The 21,474-nt window shown below is 44.2% G+C and overlaps 1 protein-coding gene across 3 annotated transcripts in view; it reads right to left on the reverse strand.

The window, feature by feature from the left end:
* SGSM1 (small G protein signaling modulator 1) overlaps positions 1–19,191 on the reverse strand; it is a 950,757-nt gene extending 931,566 nt beyond the window's left edge. For 2 of the 3 annotated variants that reach the window (XM_069214717.1, XM_069214716.1), the window contains exons 1-2: positions 18,952–19,185; positions 18,824–18,867 (exon numbers count right to left, since the gene is read on the reverse strand). In XM_069214717.1, coding sequence (XP_069070818.1) covers positions 18,824–18,867; positions 18,952–18,970 — 63 coding nt within the window. In that variant the 5' untranslated portion in view covers positions 18,971–19,185. Of the gene's footprint in view, positions 1–18,823; positions 18,868–18,951 lie in introns of all 3 variants that reach the window. The other variant, XM_069214718.1, reaches the window with a different exon arrangement.
* Positions 19,192–21,474: the final 2,283 nt, after the last annotated feature.

Raw genomic sequence — 21,474 nt, forward strand, 5'->3', positions numbered from 1 at the left:
TGTATGTGTTGCTGAAGCCTTTTTCCCTAATGGCAAAAAGCTCAGAGTGGACAAATCTGGATATCATGCCCATAGACAATTGCTCCCTCCCCACCGTAGGAGCCTCAGCACCTTGCCCCGGTCCTTCAGAAGTTGAAACATTACTAATTCCCACACAGTTTTTTCAGCTGAGAAAGGTCACCTGGTCACTCCTATAGTCCTGAGCGCTGGTCTCACTCCAGTCAGGGCTCTGTCAGGAACCAATTGACCATGGTTAGCTAGATCCCCTTCAAAATAGGGAGCCCTTTTACCTTTTGTATCCCTGCAGCAGGAACTGAAGGCTAAACAGACCAGCGGAGTCCAGTTACAGTCTCTGGCCACTAACAGGAGTCAGGATTCCTTGGGTTTTCTCTCATCAATCAGTCAGGTAGCGTTTTGTATCCTCAGAAGTTTTTTCCGAGGTCCACAAATGGTCTGAGGAGGTGGTCTCAAAGTGTCAGTGACTGGAAAATTCTCTATACCAATCTTGGCACTTTCTTTTCAAATTTCAACTTCCTTTTTCATTGCTTGCTTTCTCAGTCTACTGGAACCTCTCCCAGAGTTCCTCAACCAAGATGGCCCAAACCTTCCTCCAGCTACAGAAGCTATTGCCTACTTCTAGCCAATCCCAAGTGAAGATGCAGTGACCTTCATTCTGCCAAAGCCACAATTAGTTTTTTCCCCTCGTTAGACCTGGAGTCCTTGGTGTGGTTTCCACTAAATTTTTGCCCTCTGACCTCATGTTTTCTGACTTCATTTTTGCTGGCATTTAGGATTCTGAACACTTTACCACTGCTGACCAGTGGTAAAGTGCAGGTGCTCTGAACTCTGGAACACAGTGGCATTGGCTTATCCACAATTGGCATGTTTGATTTACTTGTAAGTCCCTAGTAAAGAGCACTACATGTGGCTCGGCTTGTAAACTAAATGCTACTAGAGGGCCTGCAGCACTGATTGTGCCACCCATTACAGTATCCTTTCAGACATACCTCAGGCCTGCCACTGCAGAGCCTGTGTGGGGAGTTTTAAACTGCCATTTCAATCTGGCAAGTGCACCCACTAGTCACCCCGAAGGGCAGGGTGCAGTGCATTTGAAAAGCGGGGCATGTACTTTGAAACTTAACAAGTCTAGGTGGTGAAAAACTGTTAAATCTGTTTTTCACTACTGCAAGGACGGTATCTATGATAGGTTAACACTGGGATCACCCTGAAGCAGCCTTTGAGTGTAACTTCCAACTGAGAAAGAATAGAAATTTGGCGTTTGTTGTCTCTGGACTCACAATTTAAAATCACAACTTATGGTGAAGTAGGATTTTAAATTGTAAATATAATTATGCCACTTTTATAAATTTGGAATTTTCTTACTCTAACAGTTCTGTGTCTCTACGTGTCCCTGAATACACGTCTGGGGTAGATGATAGCTGGGATTTGGGCATTCCCTCTAGACGGTCACACACAAAGGGAGCCTGGGTGTGACATTTGCATCCGGATGGTCAATCACCTGGCTGATGTGTCTTCTTGGGCCAAATGGGAGGGAGGAGCTGACACCTACACCTGAATTGGGCTGTGCCCATCCTCACAGAAAGGGCTGCATAACTCCCTGTAGAGCGTCTGGATACAGTAAAAGAAGGGATGGGACCTTGTGATCTTCAAAGGCCTCTTTTGAATGGGGCCTTGTGATCTTCAAAGGCCTCTTTTGAAGTCTCCCCCAGTTCAAAGACAAATTTTGGTGTAAGTACTGGACCCCAAACCCCACCAAATCAGTTCACTTTGGGGTCCTGACTCTACCAAGAAAAGGAGCTGTGCTGCCAGGAGGGACTGCCACTTTGCAACTTGCTCTGCTGTGTTGGCCTACTGCCTGTGGTAGTGAAAAGGACTGAAAACTACAACCTTTAAACCTCCAGCAACTCCAAGGGCTTGTTTGCTTGCCCCCTGTTCTCGAAGTCTCAAAGCCATCAAAAACGTTGTGTCCTCCTTTGTGTAGGAGCCATTCTACGAACACCAGCACTTCCTCAGCTGCACACCCTGCACAAGGAAAGACTTCACTGCAGGGTTCAAGTGCTGCACTCCCAACAAAGTCAGCGCTCAGTCTCTACATTGCACCCAAGATCAGCGACCTCCGTTGATTGAAATCGTTGCCTTCGGCCCAGGCCAATGCCACAGGATTGAGAGAAGTCTCTCAGCGCGTCCCCAGCATTGCCATAACAACTGGGCTTCCCTATGATGATGTGCCAGCTGGGGCCACCCCATACAGCGCAGAGGAGTGTGAAATCTCTGAACCTGCTTGTTCGTCAAAGTTAATCTCCTATGGTCCAGCACAACTTGCATCAGGAGGAACGCTCCTGCACTGAGAGGTACTGCGTTCAGTCCGGGACACACAAGGTCCTCTGTCTTCATACCTTGCCACACGGCGGCTAGTAACTTTTCCCTATCGGTTCAGAGGGACCTTTGGCTCATTTGGGTGCACTGCAAAGGCTTGCTTAATCTTCTTGCACATATTAGCTGATCTTGGTGGGGGATCCCTATCAATAACCCGGCTGTACTGAGACCGCAACGATTCAGTAATCGTGAGTGCTTTTCTGTCCCTTGAACAAATGAACAAACACATTACTTCAGCACTGACATTAGATGAATACTTGAAAATGCTATAACTTGCAAACTTTTGATTCTATTTTTGTTGCTTTGGTCTAGTTTTAATCAGATAAATATATTCTATTTTTCTAAAGTGGTTTGGAGTCTTTTTGTGATGTCTTTCACTATGTTGCTGTACTCATGTGTTGCACAAATACTTTACACATTTCCTCTTAAGGTAAACCTGACTGCTCTGTGCCAAGCTACCAGAGCGTGAGCACAGGTTAATTTAGGGTGTGTATCTGACTTACCTGACTAGGATTGTGGTCCCTACTTGGACAGGGTGCAGACCCCTGCCACGTGGAGACCTGATTTCTAATACTCCTGCTGTGAGAACCAACAGAAAACCTAGGATGACTCTAGGCATGACTGGTTTCCATTCCTGAGATCCCAGAGTGGGCACTCCACTTCAAAAGGAAGAGCTATGAAAGCTGCCTTTTGTGTTGCCACCTGTTTCTTTATTCCTCCCTGATGGATAACCCTGCTAAGTGACCTACTCAGACTTCCTGCTTCCAAAGGAAGCACTATAATGGTCACTAGGAACCAGCCTGGAATGTTTATGAAGTTTGTGGGGCATGCTAGTGGGCACACCATTTCTAAACCAGTTTACGTTCAGGTAACACAAAGTATACTTTTACAAAGTTACTCTTCCACTACATTCATCAAAAATCTACTTTCATCAGTCAAATATATTTTTCATTACAAGTGGAGAATACCATTTATTGAACGTTCTAGCATTTTATTAGGTGATGTTACAAGAAAGAAGCTTGAATTTATTACTAGAACTGGCGATAGAAAATGTAGTTTTACCTACACAGTATCAATCAGTATTTTGCAAGGTATCACAATGGGAACACATTTTTTTTTCTGCACACCTAGCATGCCTGCTATTATATATTAAGCCTATAGTTCTGTGGGCTTATAAGACACATATCATGGGTGACTTAGTTAATACATAAAATCATTTTTTTTCTATGTGGCAAAAGCACTTTTCCTAGCCATGTGATCCTACGTTGCTTTTAAAATGCAGCCAGGCAAGAGCACAATTGTGCAAAAAGAACAAGTGATGGACGGAATGCTGAACAATGTCAAACATTCACCCCCAGTACAGAGATCTGGGCCTAAATCCATCATTTTGTTGCTGCCCATGCCATTCCAGTTTGGACCCAGCCACATGCAAATCAGTCTTGACCCTGTTCCCCATAGGAACAGTCCAGCCCGAACTGCCAGGCCAGTTCTTCCCTGGACTGGAAACAAGCATCCTGGGACCGGTTTCAGGGTTTCACCCCTCATCATTCAGGCTAGCTTGAATCCAGTGGCATGGGAAGCACGGGACCCACGTCGGGGCATACCCTTCCCACTTAGGGTGGCAAATGCAAAAAGAACAAGTTATGGACGGAATGCTGAACAATGTCAAACATTCACCCCCAGTACAGAGATCTGGGCCTAAATCCATCATTTTGTTGCTGCCCATGCCATTCCAGTTTGGACCCAGCCACATGCAAATCAGTCTTGACCCTGTTCCCCATGGGAACAGTCCAGCCCGAACTGCCAGGCCAGGTCTTCCCTGGACTGGAAACAAGCATCCTGGGACCGGTTTTGGGGTTTCACCCCTCATCAGCCAGGCTAGCTTGAATCCAGTGGCATGGGAAGCACGGGACCCACGTCTGGGCATACCCTTCCCACTTAGGGCGACAAATGCAAAAAGAACAAGTGATGGACGGAATGCTGAACAATGTCAAACATTCACCCCCAGTACAGAGATCTGGGCCTAAATCCATCATTTTTTTGCTGCCCATGCCATTCCAGTTTGGACCCAGCCGCATGCAAATCAGTCTTGACCCTGTTCCCCATGGGAACAGTCCAGCCCGAACTGCCAGGCCAGGTCTTCCCTGGACTGGAAACAAGCATCCTGGGACCGGTTTCGGGGTTTCACCCCTCATCAGCCAGGCTAGCTTGAATCCAGTGGCATGGGAAGCACAGAACCCACGTCTGGGCATACACTTCCCACTTAGGGCGAAAAATGCAAAAAGAACAAGTGATGGACGGAATGCTGAACAATGTCAAACATTCACCCCCAGTACAGAGATCTGGGCCTAAATCCATCTTTTTTTGTGCTCATGAAGTGATACAGTTTTTGTATGTACACACTGCAGCCCACGCAGGCCATTTAGCTTTCACACCTCTTTTGCATTTTCTGTGCCAACTACCATGGTCTTTTTAGAAAGTTAAATAAGCCAATTAGATAAAGGCTGTACACGACAAGTGTTTTAGGGGGAAAGTGTGGTTAACTGTGAGTAGAGATATAAAATAAGACTGTATGGTAGGTTCTCAGTACGCAGCCTTTCACGTTTTTACTGGAAGGAGAACACATTCATGGTGTGTCTGTGATCCTCAGATAGATAGTTCCAGTCTTGGTGTTTGACAGGAGAAGACTAAGAGATTTGGGCATTTTAGTTTGGGGTTTCTGGGCATTTAGGAGTAAACATGGTTTACTTCTGGTGATTCTTTTCCCAGCTGTGATATGGAGTTGGTCATTCAGATGAAAGGGAATCAAACCTGAATAGCCGTACAAGCGATGAAAGCCATTTTGAAGTCGATTTGGGCTAGTTTCAAGTGTTTATGATAATCCTACACACAACAAATGCAAGGGCGTAATTTAAGACAGCTTTAAAGCAATGGAAGATCTCTGCTGGTTAGAAATCACCATGATTCAGAATCCAACTCAGCATCTCTCTGAAATCGCAATCTTAACTCTCAGATCTCCCCGAAAATGTCTAAATGTGTCCACATAATGAAGGAAGAGGACATATTTATGTGATTAGACATTTACCTTGTGTATCATGTAGTAATCAACCTTGGCCTCACAAAAAAAAAAAAAAAAAAAAAAAAAAAAAAAAAGATCTCAGAATCGAAGCCAGCATGCAGTATCATGAACTAAGAACATGGTTGGCAAAAAGACCAGGTATAAAACGAGCATGAAGCTTGGGCTACTCTGGCGCTGGCTGGAAGACTGTGTTGGCAAGCATGCACTGCTGTGGAGGATTTGCATATCCGGTGCTGTCAATTCAGCGTCTCACCAGCCCAAGAAATCAGGATGCACTGCACATACGAGTGTACAGATCCCATGAGCAACTTCAGGGCTAGATAATATAGTGTACAAGTGTTGCCGAAGAGTTTTTCACAGACTAACCAGTGCAAAACTGTATTTTGCATCAACAGACCTGGTCCAAAAATGCCCTTTTTTGACAAGCTAGTCAATGCAAATGTCCTTTTTTTCCCCACTGACTATGCATATTGTAATTCATTAGTTTTCCACTTTAATAGGCCCCCACATGGTAAACGATCCTTCTGGCAAACGAGTGACAAAAGCAAGGAAAAAACATGTTTGGTTTTGAGCTATGCTATAAAAGAAAATCTTGTTACTGCTTACCAATTAAATGTAATTATTATAGTGAAAGGTCTTCGATAGCACTACTGAGAAACCATAAAAACAGCCACGGCACTTTAGCCACTATAACAGCCTTACAACAAAGAAGTAACCCTGCGTGCGCCAGCGCAGATGCTTGCGTACCATGAATTCTCATGCTGCCTCCTCACCTCTCACTCACATACTACTTTAGGAAAAAATAATCCTGCTCTGAGTCTAAACAATAAATGCAATATGGTTTCTCTTACAACGCATTAGGAGCACTTGGCTCGTAATAGGTCATATCAAAAGTTACACAAGTTTTATGTACTTCTTTTATGTACATTTAAATGGTTCGAATGTCCCTGTGAGGAGACCTAGATTAGTCAAATAGTAATATTTGGCTACCTACCAATTTACAGGGAACCGGGGATGTGGGTAATGGGGTTCACTTGCATCTGTGTGCCTGCATAGAGAGCTACTTGGTAATTCCTTAATGCAAGGTTTGTTATGTTATCTTGTGTTACTTGGTAGCTGCGCCATGTAACGCCTGGCAATTGCTTGGCCTCTTGCCACTCTTTATAGACATCAGCCTGCGGTTGTGACTCTGCCAGGGGTGGCTCTCCATTAGGACATTTCGAATGGCACATGGGAAAACTGTAGCACCCAACATGAGTGCAGATTATGTACAGCTCGAGTACTTCTGGCAGACCGTACACACTTCCTCGCACTACAGCAGCACGCGTTTTCTCTTACCTCAAAAATCCAATCAAAAAGCGTGAAAAATTATACTCAGTCAACATGGATAGAATCCTCGCCTTCTCAGCTAGGACAGGTGTTAAGTGGGGGTTTGCACCATGGGGCGTTTTTACAGATTAGCAGTGAAATGTATTGTTTTCCTACTGAAATCGTGTTGCAAAACACTATTGTATTTTTCAACTACTGAAAGGTAGTTGTAAGGCTTTCACAAATAGGAAGGGGTCTCAAAAGGACCCCCTTCCTCTTTGTGAATGTGGACAAAAACATTTTTTTTTAAAACGCATCCCATTTTCCCTTAAGGAAAACGGTTTGCATTAAAAAAAAAGAATACTTAACGCTTTATTTAAAAACAATCACAGACATGGTGGTTTGCTGACTTCAGCTGGTCACCATCACTGTGATGGATGTGATTCATAGCAGGTCCCAATTTGTGACCTACCTTATTAATATTCATGAGGTATGACGTACTGCGACCCACTATGAATCAGATTTTTGTAAACAAAAAGTATTAGTACATAGGTCGGTTCATAAAACACAGAGTGGATTCAAGAAAAGTCTGTGTGCAACGACTCACTGACTCCATTCTTATTACTACAACGGACCCCAAATTCAGTGCTTTCCACCTCAGCCTTTCTTAGACTGATTTAATTAAGGCCCCTTATGTTTTTTTCTCGAAAAGGAGTCACCGAGCCCTCAAAAACTGCTTTGTCCCTAGACCGGTCGGTTGGTAAAGACTTCAAGTCTCTATTGCCCCTAAAAGAACTTAAACCTGGGGGAGAAAAACCAACCCTTCTTATGCAATTTCACTTTAACATTCAGTCACCCAAGAAAGGAAGGAGCCATTACATCAATTCTGCATCTCTGCGGCAGGAAAAATAATGTTTTCATAATGCACAACCTATGCAAGGCGGCCCCAAAGGCAGGACGGTGCGAAGACTACATTCGCGTGCCCTGCCGCCCTCGCTCTGGCTGTTTGATCAGCAGTCATTAGAAGTCGACGCGTGATAATAGGGCTGTCAGTTTGACGTATTAGGGAACTGAAGATGTGAAGGAGAAAAACAGATTGATAATCAACCAGAAACCGATACCAACCACGCGACCGAGTTAAAAACACATCTTCAGTCAGGAGCCTGGGGGTGCACCTCCAGCCCTAAATGTGCAGCCTAAACCCCCTCGCAGTCTCCTAAAGGCCATTCTGCTTAATAATGTTTTCAATAAGGAAACAAAGAGAAAATAATATTGCGAGAGTTGCAGACTCAAACCGCAGAGAGCATCATGTTGGTTGTCGCGCAGCAGTTATTTAATATGCTGCAATAGCTTTCATGTTTATTGAGATTGTTAGCTCCTCCACAGAAAATCGCCCTTTTGTAATAGGAAACTGCTTTGTCTATTGTTTGAAGCCTGCCTCGCAAATGCAAGTCACCACAATCCAGGAATGCACTCCTGGTGCTGTTAAAGCCAATGTAGCGTACAAAATGGTGGAACTGAGCCTATTTCATAGGAAGCTTTACTATTTCCATATTGGGATGATATGCCAAAGTAGAAATTCAGCATTTTCTAATTTAAGATCTGGGGCGTACACACTAGCCAAGTTACTGTGAACTAATGGAACATAAGATGGCTAGCTTGGGAGCAGCACATACGCGCTCGCCGCTGACATCTGTCTCAACTGCAGGTGATTCGTTCGAAAACTGACAAAGGCCAACTCAGTCTTTACCGCCACCTGGGTCTGGTTCTGCCTATTATTCACAGAGCTTAGAAATGGCAAGAACGGCAGTATTAAGGGCTACAAAAACAATGTGTTTAAAACTATGGCAGATGAAAAACGATTCTAATAGAAGACTGCCCCCACTCTACCTACGGGTCAGTGGTCACGGTGACCCTGCCTTGCACGCACTCCTCTTCTGCCCATCCTTCTCAAGCTGTGCTCCTCTTTCTCTGGGGTTTCCTGCTTGATCCCCAAACACCCTTGCATTTTTGCTTCTGGGCGACCCTTTCCTCAGAGGGATACTCTTCCAGTGTGCTACTTCTCCATACTCACACTCACCCTTCTTCCCTAACTTCTGCTTGTGTGTGCTTTTGCCTTAAAAGGGACCTCACCTGCGCCTATTTAAGGTCCTGCTCATTAATGTGCGTTCTCTTCTCGTCTTGCACTCAGAGTGCCTGTTTTCTGAACCCGATATCCCAAGTTATTCTTCCAGTCATCCTGTTCTCTGGTGTGCTTTTGACCTGGACAGAATCACTCCTGGCCTTCTCCACAGTCCTGCCCCTACATTTATCCTTTCTTACTTGGTATTTGCCTCCATGTGCTCATCCCTGGCCTCCAAGTGAATCTCTCCAATCCCGATTAATTACATGGGCTTTGCTTGGGCCGCTTAGATCTCGTTCTTTTATATGCTTCTTCCTTGGGCCTGTTCTGCCATGTGAGCCTTCGTAGTTCCTGCTCTCCCACATACTTTTTCATTGTTGTTGTTCTACAATTTGCTCCTTCACAAAACCTGTTATTTCGTGTACTTCTTCATTGGTCCTGCTCTGTACTGTGCTAATTCACATGACCTGCCCTAACAGGTGCTGGCCTGTTTGATTTAATCTACTGCGTGCTGCTCTGCTTGGCTTGCCCTGTGGTGTGCTGCTTAACTTGACCTATTGTATCCTGTGCTGCTTCACTGGACATGCTCGATCAATATGGGCTTTTTCACGTGGTCTGCTCTCTTTAGTGCTTTTATACTGTTCTGGCTCTCCCACGGGCTTCTTTACTTGCCTAACCTCTCACGTGCTTCTTCACCCACCCCACTCTCACCAAGGTGTCTTAACAACTTGCACTCTCCCGTTGGGTTGCTTTACTAGGTGTACGTTCTACTCTAGTTGAGTTCTCCTATCTATTTACAAGCTGGCCTGCCTCGAGTGAGTTCTTTCCTTTGTACTGTAAGTTAGTTTTGCTCCTCAATGTGCTGCTTCCTCTTACCATACTCCTCTCCACACCCTTCTTCCCATGTTCCTGCTGGTTTCATAACCAAATGTTTTCCTTCGTTGTCCCCATGTGCATTTTCTACCCACTTAGACGTCCTTATTCCTGAACACCTAAGTAACGCCCCTCTTCTTACGTTGCCCACTCTATTGCCTTCAATGTGCCTTTCCTCAACCATTTATAAGTTAACAAGGTGCTGCATCTGCATGGTTTCTTTTCACTAATTTTTTTCCACTCTCCGATTACTAATTTTCTCCCGATCTGCTGTTCCAGAGCACCAATTTTTCGCATCTTCCTGAGACTGATAAATAATATTAGTCCTCATAGCTGTAAAAGATACCCCGACCATTTCTGCCGCCACTGTTCGTCTGCCCTACTGTCCTTGTCTCCGATTCACCAATGTCCCCCCTTCAACACCGTGTTGATATTTTTCTCTATTTGCTACACAAATAACTTTTCCCAGTTACTTCTGGAAAAAGGTTCTTCTATCTTATTCCTGCTCAACAATTTTCTTTCCCTTATTGTTTTTTTTAATCACCATTTTATTATATTATGCTTTCTGGTGAACTTTCTTCTTCTCCACCGTTCCTGCTCACAAATGTTCTTGCTTCTCTTAGAATGTCTCTTTTCACCAATTGCTTGATCCAAAGTCTGTATTTTCTGTTCGTACCTGGTCCATTTGCTTCCAAGAGCATGTTTTCTTACGAGCACTGGGGCTTCTGGTTGGCCAGGGTATGCACCTTAGCCAAACAGAATTCAGCCACCCTAGTCAAGGCAAGTCAGATACACAAACTAAATTAACCTGTGCTCACCCTCTGGTAGCTTGGCACGGAGCAGGCAGAATTAACTTTGAAGATAAAATGTAAGGTACTTGTGCAGTCCCCCCCCACACAGTAACCTAAAGTAAGCACCACAAAAGACACCACATGGTATTAGAAAAATAGATAATCTTTACATATATATTCAAAAATAGGCTCAAAAACAGCAAAGATCCAATTATCAGACTGAAAGGTATGTAGTTTTTTCTTAAAGTATCGTAGGCAGAGTTTGTTCAGCATCTTTATGTGACAGGCGAGAGGGCATGAAGTATGAAAATGTGGATGCGCGTCGCTCCAAGTAACTACGGTAGCCCTCCAGACACTGGCATCACAATCGAGCGGCCGGGAATGGTGTATCTGATGAGATTCAGCTCTCCTCCCAGTGCTGCGAGAAGAACTGGTGCTCCCGGGAGGAAAGAAAGGTTGAGGAGTTCCTCTGCTCGAGCCTGGCCCCAAACTCACCAGAACGGGTAAGCTGCAGGTGATCAGGGGATGCTGCAAAGAGGGGAAAGGGGGAGCTCCTCCATTGAAGGCAGCCCAGGTGCTCAATGCAGTCCAGTCGGGGCGCGAGCCCTGAAAACACTCCCACCGGCAGGAATTACCTTACTCAGTGGCGCTGCAGGTGGGGGGTATGGCGGAGGCTTCGGCCACAGCTGTGAGGCCAGGTCGTTTATCCTTGTGACTCCTGGCGGCAGACACCGGACGCAACGGTGTTCTCGTATCCTCTAGGCCGGGGATGATATCATCGGGGTACCTCCGGCGGCCTTGTCAACAGGAGGGGGGGCCGCCGTGGTGAAAGGTTCCCTACTGAAAGTAACAACCCCTCATGCAGGGAAACCAGCAGCAATATGGCATTTTCGCCGATCAAGAGAGCTGGTCTCGGCGGCCCCTGGTGTCAGCCAGTCGTGGCTGGTACACGCATCGCCAAGCAAGTCCTTGGGGGTAGCAGGCAAGACCTGGAGACACTCTGGTGTTACTTGGTGACTCCTTTTAGAGTGCAGGGCAGAGATCAGCAGGCATCAGTAAGTCTGGCAGAGTGGTGAACCTGGCACTCAGCAGTCCTTACTCCAGTACAGTCTCTTTGGATCCAAAAGTGTACTAAAGGGAGGGTCACGAGACCCACTGCTTATACAGAAATGTGCCATGATGCGGGTGATGACCAACAGATTATTCTTGTGAAGTGCGCAGGTCCCCCTTTCAAGTCAGTCTCGGCTCCAGACAGACATTGGGAGGTAATCAGCCTCTTTGTGTGGACTCCAGCCCTCCCCCTTCGAGATGTAAGTGTAAGACCCTCCCCACCCCTTCCCCAAGGAAGAACCATCAGTATGCAGATGTGTCTGAGTATCCTGTGTTGTGGGTGTCTGAAGGAAACGGTCACACATCCCAAGCCAGACGTATTGGAGAGAGGCTGTGGCACACAGGGCAGTGAGTGCAGAGAAGAGTCCACTTTCCAAAAGTGGCATTTCTAAGATAGAAGAAATAAATCCGACCTTACTAGTAAAGAGGATTCATTATTACTATTCCAATGGAACTAAACATGACCCAGCCGAATATAGGTCAGAACAACGCATGCCTGAACCACGCAGTCGGAACAACAACCATGTTGTTACCACTAATGCCTTTACCACAAATGCCTCAACAACGATTTTTCGTTGTAAAGGCATGCCTGGTACAGGCACGCGTGGAACCGCATGCATGGTTCCAGCATGTGACCCCCTGGCCCCCCACACCCAAAACTATCCCGACCCCCCCAACCCTGCCCCTAAAAACTAAAATTATCCAGACCCCCATCCCTAAAACCTAAAACTCCCCGACCCCCCCACTCCTGCCCCTAAAAGCTAAAATGAGCGCAACCCCCACCCCTAAAACTACTGCAACCCCTCATCCCCGCCTCTAAAACCTAAAACTACCTCGACCCTCACCCCACCCCTAAAAAACTAAAACTACCCCAACCCCGCCTTTAAAATCTAAAACTACCCTCATGCCAGCCCCTAAAACTAACCCCCAACCCTACCCCAGCCCCACTTGCTTGACTGTATCCCCTTCCGATTTTGAGTCTGTTTTCCACTGCCTTAACCACGCATGTTCATTGTTCAGGACATGCGTGGTTAAGGCAGAGAAAAAACAGAGTTGTCGTTCATGAAAGCCTTGTTCTGCTTTCGTGGACAATGCACCTCGTTGTTTAGGTTTTGTGGTTTAGGCTGTTTTCCGACCCAGCCACTCCTCTCACATCAAGAATTACAACGTAAAGACATTATAAGGAATTCCCAAAGCTGACTTACGAGAGAGTTGGGCCTCATAGTGATGAAAATGAAAAACCACGTGAGGGGGTTTTCATTACTAGGGCATGGAAACTGAGAAGTATATGTCCTGCCTTTTTATTTACACAGCACCCTGCCCTCTGGGCTCCCCAAGGCCTGCTTGAGGGATTATTTATATGTAAGGGTAGTATAGGGCTTGGCAAGAGGGTTTAAATGCCAAGCCGGGTTGGCAGTGGAACTGCACACGCAGGTTCTGCTGTGGCAGGCATGTGACATGCATAATCAGTGCTGCCGGCCCACTAGTAGCATTTAATTTACAGGCCCTGAGCATATGATGTACCACTCTACAAGGGTCTTACAAGTAAATTAAATATGCCAATTGTGAATACACCAATGACACTGACTTTCTAGGGGAGAAGCACATGCACTTTAGCGCTGTTTAGCAGTAGTAAAGTGCTCAGAGTCCAAAGGCCAACAAAAAGATACAGCAAACAAAACAAGAGGTAAAGGCAAAAAGACTGGGGTAAGACCACCCTAAGGATGCCAGGTCTAACATGCATGTGTTCATATCTTATCTAGCTCCACATTCTATCAAACCAATAACCTTTGCCCCCTTTTTCCTACACCCCAATGGGCATCCACTTTTGTGCTACTGCCTCTACCCACATATGCTGCTTCTCCTATGTCCCCACTCCCAGATGCACTTGTCTTAGCCCACTCCTATGCCAGTGGGATAAGCTAGCATTCTTTCCCCTCAGTACACATTTCCATATATCTTTGTGTTCTCTGGGGAACTACCCATTCCTCGTATTTTACTTTAGAATATTGTCTAGTAGCAATTGAACAACATTACTACTTAGGGAATACTTATCTGTGATATATGACAGTCAAATAGTGATATCCAATTTTCTAATAAACCCCATGAATCATCCCAAAACAAAAAGCTGAAACGATGGCAAACCTGGCTCACTGACAAAGCTGGACGAAGTTGAATCCCAACTTTTACCACCAAAGTTACTCTGATTCACCCTGGACAATGAACTTAGTGTCAAGGGAAACACTGCGAAGAAAACTAGGATAGCCTGGTACCAGTTATTTTAACAGAAGAAAGTGACACCATTCATCCCAGAAAGAGACTTGAGAAATCCCTTTCAAAACCTCCTACTCCTGCATCTTGCAGCCTCCCAGACTCCAAACTGGACCCTCTTTAAGTGAGATTTGCACATAAAAAGGGTCACTGTAACCTTCATGTCACAGTACACCTCAAAGGCCTGAAGAAATATGAAAACATCACCCCCATCTTGAAGAAATTCCACTGGCTACCCATGTAGCCCGCACCATCTTCAAAACTAACTGCATCATTTACAGAGCCATCACAAAAGTCACTCTCACCTATTGGTTAACAAACTCACCATCTCCTGTGGCTCTCTGCACACCTGCAGCAAGGACAGCATCAAGGAAACAAAAAAGTGCAAAAATGAAAACAAAAATTAATAGACCTCAATTTATGAATCCAGAATAAGTAATACCATTCCTCTAACCAGGAGGAATGCACGACCCTGCTCCAATTCACAAAAAAGCTGAAGAAGACACACCTCTTCAACACTACATCATGATGAAGTAATGGTCCACCTCCACTCTCAACACACAGCTTGCACTCCAATCACAGATTGCCTATAACTCGGCATGTGACCCTCGAACGAGCTCCACTGCCTTTTGCTAGGTTTCTGCTAATAAATGCTACATACAATCCAAAGCTGTAAACGCTATCCAAATGCACCCGCCTATGTGAGATTCACCTAAAAACGAAGAGCCAATACAAGTCTATGCAGTGCTATTACTTAGTAATTAGGTTTTTTACTCGATTACATTATTTTCAGCTTCCTTTCATTCCAATAAATTAGGCAACAATGAACACTTAAAGCAAGGTAACAATTTACTCTAGATACAATATTAAAAGCCACACTGTTCTTGGGTTTGAGTAGTTGTCACGGCAACGCAAAAAAAGAAGATCGCAGATGCATGAAACAGCACTTATTTCATCCTAGTCAACCACATATTAGTTTATGGTTTTAAAGGAAAACATCTGGAATTATCTTGAAGACAATGGCGTGAGGTTCCCACACTTCAAATGTAATGATCCAACAGAGATTCTGAATCAGACAGAAAACGGCATTCAAGGACCAACAGAGATTCTGAATCAGACAGAAAACGGCATTCAAGGAATGGATAAACTAAGCACTAAAAATACAGTAATCAGTCAATACTGCTCTTTCATTACCAATCCCAATGCTCAGATCGAAGGGAAACTACACCATCCAGCAAAAGAATACACCTGCTGTATCTCAAAGAAACCAATTAATATGACCCGTGCGGTAGGTATAATCGTTTGAAACTTTTATCCAAGTTTTAGCAATATTCAGAATGAAAATATAAGATAAGGCATTTGTTTTTTATAGTGTTTTTTTCTTCTTTAAAGTAGTTCACAAAATGCTATAAGGATAAAATGGGGCTGCATGACAGATATGCATCAAGACTGATAAATTCAATAATGAGGAATTGGTAATGCACAACTAGTGTTATACATACACATATACACACACGCACACACACATATATACATTATTATAAACATGGATATTTCAAACACTGTGGCTGATTACTGTTGGGTGCAGATATGTGGCTATTTGTGAAATAGACATATGTAGGTCATTTTGGCTAAGACAACTGGGGACTGGATGCCTTAAAACATGCAAAGCGGAGCAACTAAGTGTATATGTTTTTTTAACAACAGACGTGTCTGCAACAATTTTTTTGCTTGATGATATAACCACGCAGTAATCACTGCAGAGTGAAAAAGATAAGTCTATGCATAGTAAACCTTTCAAGACTTAGAAGCTGCATTCATCTGAGTTTCGATGCAGTATTACACACAGTGAACAGGGAGCCGCCTTAAGCCGAGTTTTTCCGTATTAGGAGGGTGATAAAAAGAGGTCAGATTAACTCAATTTATTGAAAGATTTTTCATGATAGGAGGCTAAAGTGCAAAGGGTGCGAAACGAAGTTAGATCAGAGTAGATGACACGGCAATTACTTTTGGAGGTCTTTGGAAATCCACTGAATATAGTTAAGCAATTTGGTTCAAAGTAACTGACTGTCAGTGCTAGTATATTCGAAACAAAAAAGTGAGCCACTAAGCATCGTGATACTGTTGAGAACACCCATTTGTTTTACTTTTTGGATCGTACATGAATGATCTGATTCTATATCTTTTTAAGATTTTCAAAAATACCTAACCTTGGGTGCTTTTTTCTCCGTTCCGTATTTTCCTCTCTTACACATATGTGGCCATAAACCATTGTCTAGATCTTCTGTTTCCGGCTTCTGGATTTCTTTATAGATTACTTTTAAGGCTGCTGAATGCTTATGCAGAGACACTCTGGTACAGTCCGAGGGAACCACAAAGGAAAAGATGTTTAAGGTGTATCGTGTATTTTATATATTTCAACTCTTGTAGTCCCCTAACTCCATCGTGGAAAGGTCCAGGATAAGTCCAGGAGGGCCTGTTCAATGCCTTACTTTTTCAGGCTAACCATCAACAGAGTAAATTAATTCCACTTAGATTGACTGTATGTAAACTTCTATTATGTGGATTACCTTGAAAGACTGGCGTGGATCATGCCCAGTATGGGCAACCATAACATCTGGGTTTAGTACCATGAACTTGTTTCTAGCATATTCTGGGTCTAAGCACAATTCTGAACATGAAGCAGGATCTCACAAGGCTCATGTGGCCATCATGGGGCACTGACATGTTACTTATAATACACTCTATGAACAGAGGAGCCCAGAATTCGTGGGGGCTGCAAACTGCACAGAATGACAAAGGAGAGACATGCCATGGGCAAAATTCTTTCCAGCACTTAACCTGCTAAGCAGAAGCATCAGTGATAGACGCAGTCTTCTGACTGAGGCTTCAGGACAGACTGAATCTGCAAATCTGCCTGGATTTAGCTCACTTACACCACTTTCCCATGCCTTAAATATTGGTCTCGTGCTCAAGAAAGGGGTTTAATCTCTCAATTAGATATAGGGACCCTAACCCGACTTCAGAACGTAATCCACCAAACAGAATGGAATCAACTAGGATCAGCCCCTATTGTTCCAGAAGGCCTTTAACATATCACGTTCTATTCTGGGGAGTCCCTGGTACTGAAAAAATGTGAAAGAACCCTTAAACGACCTGCAATGATATTAATCTCTGGAAAGAGAACTTTGGAGACCCAACATCTTGCACTATGCTAAAGCATATACCCTTGAAGTCTTCAAAATGGATGACAGGTGATTTGCAGATACGACATTAGTTGAAAGTTGTTACATTTTGAGGAAGTCAGTACACACCTCTTTAAGACTGATGTATAAAGAGGCAGTACCTTCTATAAAAGAAGTCTTCACAAGGAAATACCCAAGTCAATCAGTCGACCACACCCGCATGCCAAGAGAGATTTAGTAGTTTAGGAAAGCAGATCATTACCAATGCACTACACACAATGGGCTGAGAGCACGTCATGGTGGCATTATGCAGTAGTGTACGTATTGACTTAGGCAATTAGATTGCTATCTTAACGCTATACAAAAATTTATAAACGGGTTTTGGACAGCAGATCGCTTTAATGTGGCACTAGATCATCACTGACTTATAGATTTAGGAAAGCAGAACACGATACAAAGAACATATGGGCTTCGATAAACAGATCGCTATTGTGGCTCTAGAGCATCATTTATATATGGGTTTTGGAAAGCAGCTCTTTTATCCATGTAATATACCATTAATTAAGTATTTACTGGATTAGAACACAATGTAATATATTGTTATTGACATAGAGGCTCAGGAAAGTGCATCACTGTTTTGGCACTATCATATATCAAATAATTCTATTGTGGCAAACAACATGTTTATGAACGCAGTACCAGGTGTCATTATACTATGGCTATATTCCACAATTAATATACGTAAGAAGCATTCTCTGACCGCAGAAGAATCGGTGCCCTCGCCAATCTGGCTCAGCACCCGACAAAAGAAGAATCAGTGGCTCCCCCAACTAGGCTGAGCAACAGACAACAGCAGCAGGTTCATGGCTGCCCTCCCACTGGTCTGTGACAACAGCAATAGCGATGACCCTCCCCTCATCCTTCGAGCTCAGTTCACCAGAAAGAGCATCACTTCACCTCACCCCTCCAACAAAAAGGGTCATGCCCCGAGACCATCCGGTTCAACGACCCTGTCACAAGCACCAACCTAGCTGAGCATATGACAGCAGCAAGTTATGTGTTCTCGGCACCTGCACACACAAGCAGGTCCAAGCCTCAGCCACTTCCCCCATTTAGCCAGAGGCTAAGCGCCGATGCCTACCTCAAAAGGTAGGCATCACAGCATCAACGTCAATAAATCTCTCGCTCGGGCTCAGTCCGTGATAACAGGGTAATGAATGTCCACTTGAAGCAGGCTATTCTGCCCAGGGCAGCATGTTCAATAACACCCAGATCACTGATACACATAAAACAGACCTCCCTGTGTCACATAACACTGTAACACTGGCAGCTGCTTAACTATCACCACTCCACGAATGTTAACTGAGCCCCCGGACCCTTCCCCACCTGAAAGTAGCATACTATATACTATTCTCTGAAAGTAGAGATAATATACTATCACCCGCCCCGTTTTCAACACATAGCAGCTGCACCTTCAGATTACTCGCTTCCCACATGGACAGTCCCTTAAGGCAGCAGTTTCAATGATCTTTCCTGCACCCAACCCCTGACCCCATGAGGTACGGTTGTCCCCCGAAACCGCGTTTACTCCCATGGGAACAGCAAGGTCAATCACTCTTCGTCTCCTCCCAAGCTCCTGGCAGCAGCAGGTCTGCTGTCACCACCCTCCGGCTCCCCGGGCACCCACCTCTTTCTTGACGGTGCGCAGCAGCGTCTGGCGCGTCTCGGCCTCTGTGGAGGAAGAGAGAGGTGGGTTGAGCGGAGGCAGACAGGGCGCAGCGGTCGGTGCCGGCTGCAGGTGTACGGATGCCTTACCTGCGGTGGCCGCTGCCATGGCGCTGCTTTGGGTCCTTCCGCCTAGGATCCCGGGCTCTGCTCAAAAGCTGGTCCCCGCTCGCCGCTCCACAGCCCTGCACAACAGGAGGCGGTCCCAGGCTGGAAGGGTGAGGGGAGCCCCGGGGCCTGCAGCTCGGGCTGATGTGATGTCCTTGCGAGAAAGCATGAGCTCCGCTGATACCCAGCCCTGACAGTTCAGCGCTGCTTGGTGCTGAAGGCAAGAAAAACACCAGTAACGTCAAAAGCAAGCTCAAACAAGCCCCGCCCACAAAACGATGTACGCATGTTTCGATTTTAGATACACATACAAAATATATATATAGATACTTACATGGAGACACCTGCCACGCAATCGACTTGATCAAGGAAAGAGTTCAACAGGTTACCCGGGGCACTGAGACGTCCACATTTTAGGTTTCAAATGCTGCTGTTTCTAGTTTCTGAGGATGTGCTTTATAACAGGGCGGTGCATCCCTTACACCAGTCCGCATCACAACGCTAGTTGGCACAGGCGTCAACAGTCAAAGCACAAATAGTTAAAACCAATAATTAATAGCATACTTGGGAACAGTCGGGTTTTCGCACCACAAAACTCAATGGTTTTGGTCCAGCTCTTCATACATATTTTAATCATACTGGACCTCATAACTGATTCAAAATGACATTAGAATATTATCGTTCTTAGCCTCAGCGTCGCAGGTATTACGAGAAAGTATGATTTTCATAATTTCATGTATGGCTGGCATACATTTTAAGGTGGCGGATATGTAGCCAACTTCTTAGCGAATGGTCTCCGCTACTTACCAGCGGCTGGCTACATAGTAGAAATGTTTACTACTTGGCAGTGGCCTTGCAAAAAGCAGAGAAACTTCAATATTTACCCAGCCGCTGGACAAATATTGGAGATTATGTACTGTTGGACCAGCAGCCTTGTACATAGTATAAAAACGTAACTATTTACCAAGCTGCTGCCTAATTAATACTGTAATTGAAACACAAGCATTGGAGAGACACAATTTGGAGATATGAACCGATTAAAAATATAAAGAAAACATATTCGTATTTAAATACAAGTTCTTATTTATATCTGGTTCCCATTATAAATCAACCCTGTTTCTGAGGAGAAATTCTCGGTGAACAAGAGCTCAGAACTCAGAAGTATATGGACGGACACACTATTGTAAAGTCCAGCCCAATGTCCCTCTTAGTAAAATCTTATATTAATCTTATGTTAAAAATACTCCACTGTTCAAACAAGACTACAGTTACAAGGTTGTAATCTCATCCGTGAATCTCAGTGAAGTATTACACCCCGTATTCTATCCTTCACCAGCTCCAGGAACTCTTATGATGTTGTACGAATTATGGACACGGACAGTGACTGGGCACAGGTAACATCCAGTCTGGATAGCCCCACTTGCTAACACGTAGGTCAGCTCAATAGTTCATCGTGCTGTGAGTTCACACAGGCAATGCCTACAATTCTTAATAGTTTCCGTGTTCAGTCCCTCAGTCTTTTACAGTAAGGCCCAATTTTACTAGCTCAGTGATGCAGGAGACACCCAGTGTGTCATAAGGACAGCAGGTCCATTGGCTGTATAATTTCTAAAGATTTATTATTATCTGCACTGGTAAATTCATACCTAGTATTAACAATAAGAGCAACTAGAAACCTTCAAGGTCGTGCACTAGAGACAGCAGTAAATCGCTAAATAAAAACTGTTGCCTTACTCTGACATTCTTCACCTGATCATGACAACTCTCTTAACAGAACGGACATTTTGTAAGTAATGGAAAAAATAATGGAGCAGAATGAGCTAGATGACAAATACAGAAACTAAAAGCAGATAAGAAACAATAAACTGGTAATGACCATCATATGCAGTCCTGACATCAATGAGCGCCATTAGTGAGACTTTAACTATAATCTCTGAATCTCTAATCAATCCATCCACCGCATTGATGAAGCCATTTATTATTCTCAAATATATGTAGAACTATGTCATAACCTTCACTGAGGCAACTAGTTCTGATAGAAAACCATATAATCAGCATACATGTTTGGAAACCATTCTGGAAAAATGACAGTCATTACTTAGAAGTGATTATCTCATTGACATAATGCAATTACAACCCATCAGCATAGAAGCTCACTTGCATCAGTATCGCGATTTAAGCCGAACTAGGGATCCTGTCGAAACTAAACAGAATTACAATCAGTATATTACAAATGGAGAGAAACAGCAAGAATTATTATGGCCATCTGAAAATATGAAATTGTCAGGGTTAACATCATCTCAAACAACTTTTGAAGAAAAAAGGTTACTAAACCTAGATACAAATGATTCAGCCAACAACACGGAGTCATACAAAAAAGAGAGCTTTTCAAAATGAATAATACACAGGGACAAGAGCAAGAAATGTTACCAATCGAACACAATAAAGTAAAAGTTTCAAAAATTTGTAAGTAAACGTAAACCTAAGAAATTGAAAAAGCAAAAC

The sequence above is a fragment of the Pleurodeles waltl genome, chromosome 11, assembly GCF_031143425.1.
Source record: "Pleurodeles waltl isolate 20211129_DDA chromosome 11, aPleWal1.hap1.20221129, whole genome shotgun sequence".
Classification (NCBI taxonomy): domain Eukaryota; kingdom Metazoa; phylum Chordata; class Amphibia; order Caudata; family Salamandridae; genus Pleurodeles; species Pleurodeles waltl.